Source organism: Volvox carteri (assembly GCF_000143455.1).
Source record: "Volvox carteri f. nagariensis unplaced genomic scaffold VOLCAscaffold_6, whole genome shotgun sequence".
NCBI lineage: Eukaryota > Viridiplantae > Chlorophyta > Chlorophyceae > Chlamydomonadales > Volvocaceae > Volvox > Volvox carteri.
In genome coordinates this window covers 1,958,291-1,971,963 of record NW_003307549.1, presented here as the reverse complement: position 1 = coordinate 1,971,963, position 13,673 = coordinate 1,958,291, and the positions used below count along the sequence as shown (strand labels likewise).

The following is a 13,673-nucleotide window of genomic DNA, read 5'->3' as shown; positions in this document are numbered from 1 at the left end:
GATGTTTACGATGTCGAGGATTCTTGGCCGCATGCGTACCAGTAGCTTTTGAACGTGAGGATGTCCGAGTGGCAACACCGATTGGGCCCGGCGTTGCTTGCTTGCGAAGTGGTTTGCCTGGGATCCGCGCATATGGTGGCGTTTTCACCTCGTAAGGAACAGCGTCTTGCTGTAAAAACTCTAGAAGGTCGCCGACATCCCCTTCTGGCGCCCTTGATTGAGCTGTAGGAGCGGCGACGGTAATCAATGTAGGCAAACTATTAGCTTTTGCAGCAAGCGAGCGATCATAATAATCTAGGCAGCGCCTCAGGAGGCGCACGCGGTATCCCGCGACTGAGAATGCACTTGCGGAGTCGCGGCCAAAGGTTCTATTGGCGTGCTGGTGCATTGAGATACAACAGTGTAGAAGTTACAGCAGTACCCCATAAGCCGGCAAAGAGGAACGTTTACGCGATACTGCATTTTGGTTGATTTGGATTGCAGTTGGGCGAAAGGTACTGTGTACTACCATGAGCCTGAGGAGTTATTGCGCAATAGTAGTAACTTCAAACTACATACATCTTATCATAACTTAGCATCCTTTGCTTTGACCCCACGAAGCATGGACGTGTCGCGGGATGCCAGCCATGCCGAGGCTGCACCCTCAACGGGTACCACAATTGTAGCTTGCACATATAAAGGAGGAGCCGTTTTAGGAGCTGACGGTCGAGTTAGCATTGGGAATTACATTATGAACCGCGCATCTAACAAGATCGCGCCTCTTTCGGAGTACATTTTTCTCTGCCGCTCGGGTAGTGCTCCAGACACGCAAATCATTAGTGACAATGGTGAGGTTTGGCTGTGGAGACGGTTCACCGCAGGAGCATAAACTGCGGCAGCATGCGTCACACCCTCATGCTTCCTTCCATTGTGGCCGCAGTCAGACACTACTTGAATCATATGATAGCTGAGTCTGGGGAGGAGCCCTCCGTGGAAATGGCAGCTAACCTTGTCCGTCTGGTAAGCCATGAAGCCACGCAAATGATATCGGACCTGGCAGCCTGGGGCTGGCAAGCCTGGGGCTTCCTGGGCTTCCTGGGGCTCTCCCCCATCTCACCTGAGGATGAGCTGGCCACAATCCTCGCCAGGCTGGACCTCGTCATGGAGGCCGGAACGTGCACGGAACCCACTTCATGATTCCAACTCCTACCCCACACCCCCAACCCAACAAGACAGCAACCCTCGGTGCACCCTGCGTGCGTTGGTGCCGGCCGTTTTCCCCCCCACCACACCTTCCTTGTTTGTTCCCACAAGCCACGCCACCTACCTGGCAGCATGGACTACCACCACCACCACCACCCATCACTCACCCGGCTTATTCCCATGTCGACCTGTGCCCAACTACTTACCTGCAGAGCACCACCCAGCTCCTCCGCTCTCTTGTTTTTCGATTGCTTTAATCTTTCATTCCCACCTGCCCCACCGCCCTCACCTTTCCCAGCTGAGCTTTGCTCCCTGCATCATAAGATTCTCCACATTCTCCAACCCACTTCCACCCCCTCTACCTGCCCCGAACCCCCTCGTCACTTTAATACGTCGGCAGTGAACTCTTTGCTTCTTGTAACGCTATCACCACATAATGATCATCGTCACCACCACCACCACATATATATTCCCCTCTTCAGATAAATTACAACAACAAGGACCACCTGGTGGGTGCCATGCTGGTGGTGGGCTGGGACAAACACGGAGGAGGTCAGGTGTTCGGCGCGCCCATAGGCGGCACACTCGTCAAGGAGAAGTGGGCCATTGACGGCTCGGGCAGCACCTACATCTGGGGCTATTGCGACAGCGAGTTCAAGTGAGCACGATATAGGGGGTCACAGAGAGGGAGAGAGAGAGAGAGAAAGACGCGAATTGTTGCGCCTTTATGTGGCCAGGGCTGTCCGTTTTGCGAGGGAGCGAGTCCAGAAAAGGACCCTAATGGATACCACGTTTTGCGGATACCTGCCATCTGTACGACATGTACGGCACCCTGTACTTGCGTGCCACCCTGTGTATCTGTGTCTCTTCTCACTCCTCTTTGTGGACTCCCCAACTTAGGGAGGGCATGACCCGTGAGGAGGCGGAGAACTGGGTGAAGGAGGCTCTGGCGCTGGCCATGACCCGGGACGCCTCCTCGGGTGGCACCATCCGCATCATCACTCTGGACGGCACGGGTGCGCACCACACCTACGTCCGCGGCGACCAAGTGCCGCAGTTCGTGGACGACATGCCCTTCCCAACCCACGCGCCGGGTGTGCTTTCGGCGGCCGCATCAGTCGGGGAGGGCGGCATGGTGATCGGTTGAGACGTGTGTGTGTGTGTGTTGTGCATGCGGCATGTTCGATACTACGTGCTGCTGCTGCTGCTGCTGCTGCACGGAGCTGACGTATGCGTATGTGGTAATGGTAGAGGACTGGGGGTGCCTGTTGAAATGTATACGCACACGCCTATCTAACCGAGGAAGGGGGTTACCTTGGCGATCTGTACTCCTCGGATCTCCCGGTGTGAGGCCGCTCACCCATCTCCACGACGCTGTCGGGGGGCCCCAGGCGGACTACCCGTGTCTTCGGGCCCTATGGCGCCGCATGGGCCCCACATGTGTACGTCGGCTACCGCGAGGGCCGTTGGGCATCTTTGCCCACTTAGGGTTCCGGCTGCGGAGCTTTCAGGTGATGCGGGTGTGTCCTCCGGTGTCCCGGTGTTGTCGAGGGACCCTCCTGGAGACCTGGGCAGACTGGGCACCGGCCGTTTGCAGCTCTTGCGAGTCCTTTTGCGGTGCTGGGGGTACTGGTGGTGGTGGTGCCGGTGTGGTCATTTGCCGGAGACTTCCTTTCTACAAGAGTTCATCTGCTGTAGCCCTGCTGTACTCGCGTGTGGACATCGAGGGGCGGTGTAGTTTAGGACCCAGTCGTACCTTTAGGGACGGTCGGTGCTTGTGTGTGCGGCTAGCTGGTTTCCTGGTTTGGGGCGATGGCCAGTGGGGACAACCCCCGTTGTTGTTGTTGGTGGTGGTGTGAGGGGGTGTTTTGACGCCATGGGGTTTTTTCTTGGGTATCCTAAAGCACGCGCATCTGTTGCAGCTTTGCGCCGCTCAGGAACCTGTAAGCTATGACGATTAGCGCGCTGCATTCCCCGTATCCCCGTTTACATACCCCCCGGGACTGGGGCCGGACGTGGTCCCGTATTCGTGAGTGTGATGGGAAGGGGAAAGGAGGGAGGGGCGGATGCAAACTGAGGAGGGGCTGGGCCCATCCTGACTGTGTTGGCTGTGTGACGCACCGGTACCCGTGAGGGGCTCCTTGGGGGCCCCGGGCCTTCGCTGGCGGGGCCCTGGTGGTGGTGCTGGTGCTGGTGCATCACCGCGTCGTCGGAACGCGTCATGGTTGCGTTGGAGGGGTCGATGCAACAGAAGAAGGGAAAGGATTGGCGAGCATGAATATGCGGAAGCCCACTTAGTTGAGAAAAAAGGAGGGTGAAGCTTCATAAACGGGAGCAGTTAAGCAACCGTCTACCATGTGCCTGTGCGTATTGTAGTCTCACCTAGCTCAATGTTTGTCAGCAAAGGAGGAACGCGGCCGCGGGTATGCCAGGGTCTCTAAACCCTGCAGGTTGCTTCAGGCGTCAAGAGGCGTTTCGTTTCCTCCACCAGGGAGCAGGTAGGCCCCAGAGGTTGACTGGAACTGGCCTCGCATGCGTACCTGCAGGCACAACACACCAGGCATCGTTCTTCGAACCTTCATTTTCTTGCGGTAAGAGTGAGGGATATATTAAATCGTAACGGCCACGCCATGGTAAGTATCTATCACAGCTGCTGGCCAACCACACAGTTCACAGTTAGGTCCGGAACCCGATGTCACCTGATTTCACCGTGGAGCGGCCTGAACCCCCTCGTGACTAGTCGAGGCAGGAAGCAATGGCGCAATGGAAATGGCCTCCATTTTCCAAGTCCATCGCTACGATTGCTGGGGAATGATTCTGTTACTGCCTTATTTATTTAGCGAGATTAATTCTACAATTGGCTTTATCAGTACTATATTGTTCGACGGCTTGTGATGCGAGCTTGCGGTTCGTTCTCGTCGAGACCGCGAGTTCCTGTTGTACTGCTCTACCGTTGGATTGTTACAATGAAGCCAACTGTCACACGCTTAGTGCCCGACTTCCGGTTGAGAATTAGATCTGAATTAATAGGGCAGTGTGGCTTATTTTTATTTGCCTCTTTTAACGCTCAGGTGAGAAGATCATAGAGCCATCTACTACTGTGTCGGAAGTTGATAGAGGTCAACGGCGCGGCTTACTGCATCGCCTTTAGGGGTTTCCTAGACGCGTAAAACAGATTAACTGGCATGGACGTCTGGAGCAAGGCGCGGGTCTTAATTCGGACCAAAAATGAGTGGCAGAGAAGGGCTTCCGCTAGCCGCTTTGCACTACTTGCAGAAGGTAGGATCAGTAACCAATTGACAAATATAATCCAGAACTTCTATAATACAGGAAATATGAAGCCAGAGTTGGCATGACAGCCCCTTCCGGTCTATCTCAAAGTTACGGTACCGGACATGCATTTAAGTTTTCGCTTGACAGCCGTCCATGCACACCGATCCTCTCAGGAAATTTCCAATCATTTGCAGACAGAGAGGCATTGCTGCGTCAAGTGCCGGTCGCCGAATCTGGGCTTGGCAAGGAGGAGCCATGGTGGTACAGCGACTTAAACGCTCTGAAGGACATGCTGAGCAACTGGGTCAATGTGCTTCTGGTGGCAGTGCCTATGGGTATTATAGCAGGGGCCCTAAAATGGGGTGTGATTTACGTATTCTGTCTGGTAGGTAAGGCTCTGGCCGACCTTGCTTCACGCATCGAACGCGCAAGAAACGAACTCGGCGGTCAACCTGCTATTGTGTACACTCATCTAATTATTCTATACTTGATACCGCTCTACTTGATATTTTCCCTGCTTGCAGGCTTGTTTCCTGCGTGCTTACTGCTCGCTTGCTTGGCCTCGCTTGATCGCCCTACTTGTTCATTCTGCCTCCTTCTCGCTCTCCCCGTCCTCCAGAACTTCACGGCTCTCATTCCACTGGCGCTGCTGTTGGGAGACGTCACCGAGGACTTGGCGCTGCGGTACGGCTCCGTCATCGGTGGCCTGATTAACGTACGCGAGGGCACGTGAAAACCTTTGTCGCGCGTCCATCGTTTGGGCCCGTCGTCCTCCTCATTGCCATCTTTTGGACCCTTCCTCTTTCTTATCCTTCATCTTATGCGCACGCATGCACATTTTGCGGGCCCTACTAATGGTCACCCAGGCCACCTTTGGCAATATCGTGGAGATCATTCTATCCATCGCGGCGCTGTTCAACGGCTTGTATGATGTTGTGGCGGCGTCGCTGCTGGGGAGCATTCTCTCCAATCTGTTGCTCGTTACCGGTGGGTAGATAGTTGGTGGCTTTGGTTACGAGGCAACGGTCATTAACTGCCAGAGCGGTTTGTTACCCTTTCGAGCGTGGTTTTGACAGTGTTCAGTTGCACCGAGTGCGCGTGCACGCGGCTGCTGTGGTCGTTAACCGTTCGCCATTGACATTCCCGACAACTGCCGTGCAAAATGTGACATACTAGCGAGGAAAGCACACACTCGGTATGAAAACCGAGTATGAACTTGCACGGGCCATGCCACCCTCGCTCTGATTCCCGCCCAGGCTGCAGCTTCTTCTTCGGTGGCCTCTACAACAAGACACAAAGGTTCAACCCCACCGGCACGCAGGCTTCAAGGTTTGACCCAGAACATCAATCCGGAAGAGGCGGAGGGAGAGGTTCACATGCGAAGACAGGAAATTTTTAAGTAGGAAACTTGGTTCCCAGCCAAGAACCTGCTGTGCTGTCCCCCCTGCCAGCCCAACCGTCGTCATAAACATGAACTCCGCCACCGCTCGCTCCGGTTCTCCCCGCACACCACCGTCGCGACGCCGTATTATTTTCTATCACATGTACATTTATATGGCATATTTCTGTTCCATCCCACGTCCCCCCTGCTGCGCCACCCCTCCCGTTCCCCAGCTCGCTGCTGTTCGTCGCAGCCCTGGCCTTCCTCATCCCAACCGGCGCCGGCCTCATGTTCACTGCCGAGAACCCCCAGGACCGGGAGGACATGGTGCTGCGCATCAGTAGGGGGACGGCGGTTGTGATGCTGCTGTGGTGGGTGCGCGGGTTGGTATCTGGGTTGGCCTGAGGAGCGGGTGTGCAGTGGTAGCATATCTACACGTGGTTGTAGGTGGGTGGATATGCACATATGTGTGTGGCCGCGTGAGTTGCGTAATGGCGGGGTGCGGGGGTTCGGGGCGGGGTTGCGGCGAGGGGTGGGAGAGAGTTGAGTGGGAAAGGCCGGCAGTCCCGCGCCCGTGGGGGTAGGTGCCCCGCAGTGCACCCCGGCCTTTCTCCCTTCTCCATTCCCCCTTCCTAGCCGTGGTAGAAGCTACTTTAATTACTGATAAATCCTTATAATAACACTACTTTCTTCAGCTGTGACTTCGTCCTTCCCTTCCTGTTGCATTTCTCTTACATCAGTAAGCACAATGCATCTTTTCCGACCTGGGTTTGCGATTCTTGTTTTTAAGGGCCCCCTCTATCTGCCCTCCTCAGCCCCCTCCTGACCTCTCTCCACGCACTATCCGCTTCCACCTTCCCCAATTAAATAACCTCACTGCTGTTAACCTCCTAACAACTCTTCCGGTTTCGGTTGGCAGTTACGGTTGCTACCTGGGCTTCCAACTAGGTACCCACGTGTACCTCTTCCAGGTGAGGTGCGGTGAAGCACGTGTGGTGAGGGAGAGGGGAAGAAGGGGTTCAAAGACGAGGAAAGCGGACCTTCGCCGCATAGGAGGGTGAGCGGGAAAGGCGTGGGAGGGAAATGCAGGCAAGAAAGAGCTTGTCGGGGGCTACTGGGGGCCACTGGGTTTGAGAGGCCGTAGTAGGCTCGGGAAGGGGCGAAGGATAAAGCCACACCGTGCAGGAAGTCCAAACATTTGGAAAGTGACTGCCAACAATTTGGCATGTCTTCCTGCTCGGAAATTGAAGCAAGATAGGTCGTACACTTCTTTCCCTCCTTCTGGTACCTTGTTTCCTATATTTGACATAGTACGTACTTACATACTTACAGGACGACCATGGTAACGGTGGCAGCGGCGATGGTAGTGGCGCCAGTGATACGGGTAACGGCAACAGGGACAATGGCGGTCATGGTGCCGAGCCTCAGCTGCGGCCTGAGGAAAAGCCCATGCTGTCACTCTTCACCTCCATCACGCTGCTGGCCGCTATCACCATAACTGTGGCTGTAGCGTCCGAGTGAGTAGGGACGGAGAGACTGTAAGGCCCCACAGTCATTAGTCTTGCCCAGAGTGTATCCACACAAAGGTAATACGCGGGGCTGCAGATAATATAGCCACGTACCACTTCGCCCACTGCCGTGATCTGCCGATCACCATGTCGGACACGGCACGGTGTAGATATGCATGTTATACGTGCTCTAATATGCAGCATACGGTGACTGTATCAATGTTATTGCAGTTTCCTAAATTTATTCGTTCGCCACCTGCTCTGTATACCTGGCACACAGGAACTTGACATCGTCGCTGGAAACGTTCAGCAAGCGGTGAGGACAACCTAAGAAGGAGATAGGGTGTTCCCATGGAGTGATTATCCAGGAAGGAAAGACCATTCACGGCGGAAATTTCGTAGGCCCACTCTTAAAAAAATGACCCCGGTGGGGATCGAACCCACAACCTTCGGATAATTTCCTTGTTTGGAATCCGACGCGCCACCATTACGCCACGGAGCCGCTTTCAAGCGGGGGATTCCACAAGATGACATAGCTATTTTTACATTTGAATACATTCACCCCTTAGGTCATAGGTTCCTACTTAAGGGAGTACACGCTCGGGAATAGAATACACGCTCCTAATGCATTATCGGGATTCCGATACATTATATATTTGTATATGCTTTTATCCTTATATCACATCATGCTCAGCCTCGCTTTCGGCCCCTGTCCCACCGTCGGCCCAGCTCCGGTCTTGGGAAGGCCTTTCTGGGCACCATCGTGCTGCCCATTGCCGGCAACGCATGCGAACATATGACGGCTGTCATCGTGGCTACCAAGAACAAGATGGACCTGTGAGGGGGTAAATTGGCCCATGTACTTGTGTATCTCTGCTTGCATCTCATGTTCTGATGTCGATGTGGACCAACGCTGACCTGGCCCCTGAGAATGCTAAGGGCGCAATGCCAGAGAACAGTGCAATTTATTAATTCCTGCAGGCTGCAGGTAATGGCCAATATCCGTTTGCAATAGGAGAATAGGTAACTTTACAAAGCGGTCCTTACGTATGCACTACGACGGATTGAAACATGGAATAACATATAGAGTAACCTTATGCGGAAGCATTACAGAATATATATGTGACCCGATCCCGATAATCGCGGCCGCCGGAATGGATTTCTAAAAACCCTAACTCTGGCACTTGGCATTATTATTATCTACATATCTTTTGGTAATAGGCCCAATAAAAGCCCAATAAAAGCCGACGTGATTTCTTTGTGTGCTGGCATTGTTAACTTCTCTAATTGCTGTCCTACCGTATATAGATCTATGGGCGTGGCCATCGGGTCGTCCATCCAGGTGGCGCTGTTTGCCGTACCGCTGGCAGTGGTGGTCGGATGGGTGTCCGGTGAGCACGCTTGTATGTTTATCTGTGTCGGATGTTGTGGCAGTCCTTTTATTACAAGACACTCCGCAGGCCGGCGTGAGCTGTACACCGGGCGTCATCCAACCCCATTGGGTTGAACATGGATCCTCCTGACTGCTTGTGAACTTGGTTACGCGGCAAGAAGACGAGCAACAATACGAAGCATAGGACATGACTCTTGAATTACTCCTAGATGTCTTCTAAGGACTGCTGTTGAACTCCTGATTCGGGGCTCTGGGGCTTTTAGAGATAAAAGCGGCGCATAAGCCGGGCTTGTGTATTGTGCGAGCTTCTCCTGGCCTTTATGCCCGATTATGAATAACGTCGAACACATCATTGCAGCGAAAAACACGTTACCAAACCCTGCCTGTCTATTGTCTGCAGGCCACCCTTTCTCTCTGAACTTCGATCCGTTCTCCGCCATGGCGCTGATGTTGTCAGTGGCACAAGTGGGTAGTAATGCACGTAATGGAGACGTACGCGGTTTGTGGGCATTCGATGTACAGTTTCGGAAATCCCTTGCTGGGATTAGCAAGGTTAAACCCTAGGATAATAAACCAAGGCATTCTCCCCTCGTCACCTTGGCCACAGAACACAGAAGCGCATTTTGATTAGTTGATCATAAGGGATTTTGGGTATCCTGTTGAGAACAGTGCATATGCCTAAAGGCTGGAATGACCTGCAAGGGAGGCTGCTGATCGGCACGCATCGACACACCAGGTGCACGGCAAACCGCTGCACCTGTCATACTGACAAACTAATAACCAACCGATCTGCCAACTGACTCCTTCTAAAGGGCCGTGTTTCCGCAACCGTATGCCGTACATTAGCTTGTTTCTGCGTAGAGTTCTGAGCTTGCTTCATGCTTGTACGCGAACCGGCACGGGCCCTAAACGCCAGTTGCTGATGACGCCCTAACCACCTGGCCCTAACCACCCCTCCAAACGTTCCAACCAACTCAACCCGCTCGTTCAGGTAAACTTTGTGACCGCCGGTGCAACCTCGCATTGGCTGTTGGGAGTGCAGCTCCTCGCACTATTCGCATTGCTGTCCCTGGCCTACTACTTCAAGTGATATTGGCGGTTCCCTCTTTCGCCATTAAGGATGCTGCTACTCCACAGTGCTTTTGAAGCTTCCACGAAAATGGTCCTTTCCTTCGCTTCGGCCATTCAGCATATTCGGGGTACTTGCACTGTGCTAATGAAGTTGGCACCGTATGGTCTCGGAGAAGGCAGCAGCAGGGAAAACATGTAACTTTTGAGGTGCAGATGAGGATGGTTATTTCACTTGCGGCAACGTAAAGTTGGGTGTACATACCTGTGTGTCATTGCCCTTGGCCTGCGGGCATTTAAGGGCATATACCAGCCTAAACGAACGTGTTACGTGTTTGACGCATTGGTTGTCGTATGGAGGGTGCATGTTGGGGGAAAACACATTTTTGCACACTGCCGCTGAAACACTTTGCATGCTACGGCTACCCGAGAAAAAGGGCACTTAGTCCTCGCGTGTGTCTGTAGGTGTGTCTGCGCGTGTGTCTGTAGGTGTGTCTGCGCGTGTGTCTGTAGGTGTATCTGTACGTGTGTCTGCGTGTGTGTTGTGTCTGCACGTCTGTACGTGTGTCTGCGTGTGTGTCTTGAGCATGTGCGTGTACGTATGTGTGTGCTTTTCGTATGTGTGGACAGGTCAGTAGTCAGTACAGAAATGGTAGCTAGGCCGAAAACGAATAGAGACGCGGACAAGGTGGACGTGTGTTCGGCTGTAAACCCAATGCCAAAGAGTCCGGGGCTCGGGAGGCAAATCAAAGGTGAGGGTTCTTTAGTTCGCATCCCTCCTAAACACCAAAAAGCGCGTCCGCATGCATGTTTTGTGCATGTGTGTGTGTGTCTCGATCTATTGCTGCTGTAAGTGTAACCTAGTTATAACCGGTAATTACAGGCTGGAGCGAGTGCCAAGAGGAAGTGGTTGCGAAAGCATTGCCGCGATCCCCCTTACCATGCAGCGAATCCAAGGGAATCAATAGCAAGGACGGACCGGGCACGGAGCTGAACAGAAAGCCCCAATGGATTTCAAGTCGTTTGAAATGGGTAGTAACTGGTAACTGAAGATCCAAAACGGATCAGCCGCACCCAAACAAATATTGAGAAGGTTTATGGCAGGCGTGGTTACGTTCATAACGATAATTTGCGGCGATAGCAAGCTATGGCTGTCTACTCTCTCCCAAACGCGCTGGAAGGGAGCCGAACGGCAGCAGAATGCACAGCGGGCCAGTCTTTTCACGTACACCTGCGAATGAGGTGAAGGAGTCGGAAAAGCTGGCGACAGATTGTTGACTGTGACAGCATCGATTTGCCCGTGCTGCTAAGGGTACATGTAAGCCTGCACAGCTGTACAGCTGTCCATGGCTTCTAGCGCCTTCCAGTCCTTCCAGCGCCTCCTCGTGCAACATCCAGCACCTTTCCATGGCTTCCGACGCCTCCTAATCATCCATCCTTGCCCCATATCTTTTCCCGCCACTTGTCTATTTCTCCAAGCACCGCCTTCTAGTGTAGGGATAATTGAATTCTGTTTTATATATATCCCATCTACCATTACCCATGCAACGCACACACACAAAAACTGTTAAGATATAGGCGAGTGGAACTGTGTAGGTAAAGCCAACCTTAACCGTTACAGGTATCACAGAACAATCTTTCAGTCAGAACATCATCTCCTTTATACCAAACATTCCATCTTATCTGTCGTACAGCCGTTAGTGTTCTGGCCTCTGTTCCCTTGCACTAAGCACTGCAGCGTCTGTGCGGGGCCGCTTCTAGGTGAATGGCGCAACATCATATCTGGCCATTCAACTAGATCGCTTACGCGGCAGCGGCTCGCACCGTCCTAGGTTAACAGCGGTACTATGCAGGAGAATGAAATGGCCGGTGGACAGTGATTTTTTTTTCATTTAGGGGGGGTCTCAATTTATTCCAACCTAAGTAACAAAGTTGCTAGCGTCGCCGTTATGTATTCCTTAAGAGTGGGGCGCNNNGGGGGGNTACGCCCCCCCCCAGACCCCCCCCCGGTAAGTTACAACAGCACCGCCGTCCCAAACGCCTTTATCAGGAAAAATTTCAGACTTATCTTGCTGTTTTTGTGTTTGTTCGGCGTTCAAGTCGTTGCCTTTTGCGTGTTTGTCTATGGAAGGACCGGTCATACATTCTGCTATGCCGCGTTGACTCACGGGCTTGACCTTCTTACGGCCCCTCATATCTATTTTATGATCGATAATACTAAGTTCTGCACACTACGGAGCAATCTGGCAGCAATGGACGTTTTTGGCTGAAGGAATGAAAATGTACGGATCGGCCTCACTTTGTTCCTTATTTCCAAAGGCCAAAAAGGCCTCTTTATTCCTTAAAAGTAATACATTACTTAAAAAAAAACACTGCCGGTGGAGCTGACCACACCAGCACGATAAGGTGCAACTGTGCGGTGCCGGTATGATGTGGTGCGACTTTTAGATGGCAATGCGGGCTACCGGGAAGGTGGGTAGTTGGAAAGTTGGAAGGATGGGGAGATGGAAAGGTTGGAAGTCGGCCGACTTCCCCCCCGCGGGGGCATAGGAAGATAGGAAGGTAAACCTCCAGGCGATTAGGTAACCCTAAGAAGGGAGAGATGCAGGTTGTTGCGAAGCAAGTTCGCTGTACTGAAAAGAGAAAAGACTACAAGACGAGGATCGAAGGAGAGGTTATGCTAAGGTCAGGGACCTCAGTACTTTGAATTCAAATGGACTGATGCTGGTCAAGGTTGTAACTGCCCGTAACCTTCCGAGTACGGGCAGTCGAAATGTTTTTTTCCTCCATAATATCCATAGTAAAATGATCTATTTACATAAAGATGTCATCTTCTGTGTGGCGGACTGCTCGCCTTGGGTCGGCGATTTCCTGCAAAAGGGCGTGCAAACAGAGTGTTCGTTAGCTGTTCACCAGAGCACCAACCATAAGGTTTGGAAACTTGTCAGGCGTATTTTCGCAATCCATGCGGGGTATCAGTTATGGAATTTGAAATCAGTATAGTTGGTATCAATGTAAACATTGGGAAGAGGATACGTTGGGTGTTGCAACGGAGCCCGTCGCTTGAGTTCGGTTGCCGTTCAGGGGCCTTACGATATGCTGTTAAGCGGAAAGCGTAGATATCACCTGCACTCAGTTGCTCATGCTGACAGATGTCCGCGGTTTGGTGGGTAGACCCGCTATCACAAAGCACTCTACCTGTACCGGTATCGTAGTATTCACTATCACGTTCTAACCTCCATCCTCCTCTCCCAAGAACCCCATGTTAGGTAGGCCTGAGGCCCGCAAAGTTTGAACAAGAACGTGTAATTAAGCACGCCCCGCGCTGTATGAATAATCAAGGATGCGACGAGCAGTAGTGGCGCTCGCATATCTGGCTCTCCTTTCAATATCTTGTGAGTTACCGAATGACTTGAATACTTTTGGACATAAGCCAGCTGGGTAGATTGAATGCATAACATGCATGTCAGTGCGGACTTACCCGGCTGCGAGCAATACATCAGCTTTTAGGTAACTACATTTTGTTCGGAGTTAACAGATGATTTTGCTGGTCCTAGTCGCATATTGTCCTGTTGGTTAACACTTTCCCACGCGTGCTGCATAGCGCGATCAAGATTTCTAAATTTCAATAAGGTCATAAATATGCAGACGTTAAGCCAATCATCGCCTATTTTTTATGCAAAGGTAGGAAACCTTCCGACGCAAGCGTATATTACCCCGCCCTAACTTACCTGCAGACTTCGCTGCGGCCAAGAAACCGCGTAAGTTGTATCAGGCTTGTTATATGTCATGCACGGCCGCTGTGATTATTCGTTCCTATCCTTGACGTGGTAGTAGAGGCGTGCAGACAGTTCATGGCGCGCCCCGC

The 13,673-nt window shown here is 52.5% G+C and overlaps 2 protein-coding genes across 2 annotated transcripts; both read left to right on the top strand.

Moving 5' to 3' along the window:
* Nucleotides 1–601: 601 nt before the first annotated feature.
* VOLCADRAFT_57026 (uncharacterized protein) lies at nt 602–2,329 on the top strand (the record flags this gene model as incomplete). The annotated part of the gene is made up of 4 exons (XM_002947512.1): nt 602–827; nt 920–999; nt 1,665–1,840; nt 2,083–2,329. 4 exons carry the CDS (start codon nt 602–604, stop codon nt 2,327–2,329), a joined length of 729 nt encoding a protein of 242 aa, XP_002947558.1.
* A 244-nt stretch (nt 2,330–2,573) lies between these two features.
* VOLCADRAFT_87798 (uncharacterized protein) lies at nt 2,574–8,185 on the top strand (the record flags this gene model as incomplete). The annotated part of the gene is made up of 11 exons (XM_002947511.1): nt 2,574–3,037; nt 3,729–3,773; nt 4,654–4,840; nt 5,075–5,170; nt 5,322–5,442; nt 5,712–5,784; nt 6,070–6,211; nt 6,652–6,807; nt 7,265–7,353; nt 7,625–7,660; nt 8,074–8,185. Coding segments are annotated over 11 exons (1,521 nt in total), but the record flags the coding sequence as incomplete, so codon positions are not given.
* Nucleotides 8,186–13,673: the final 5,488 nt, after the last annotated feature.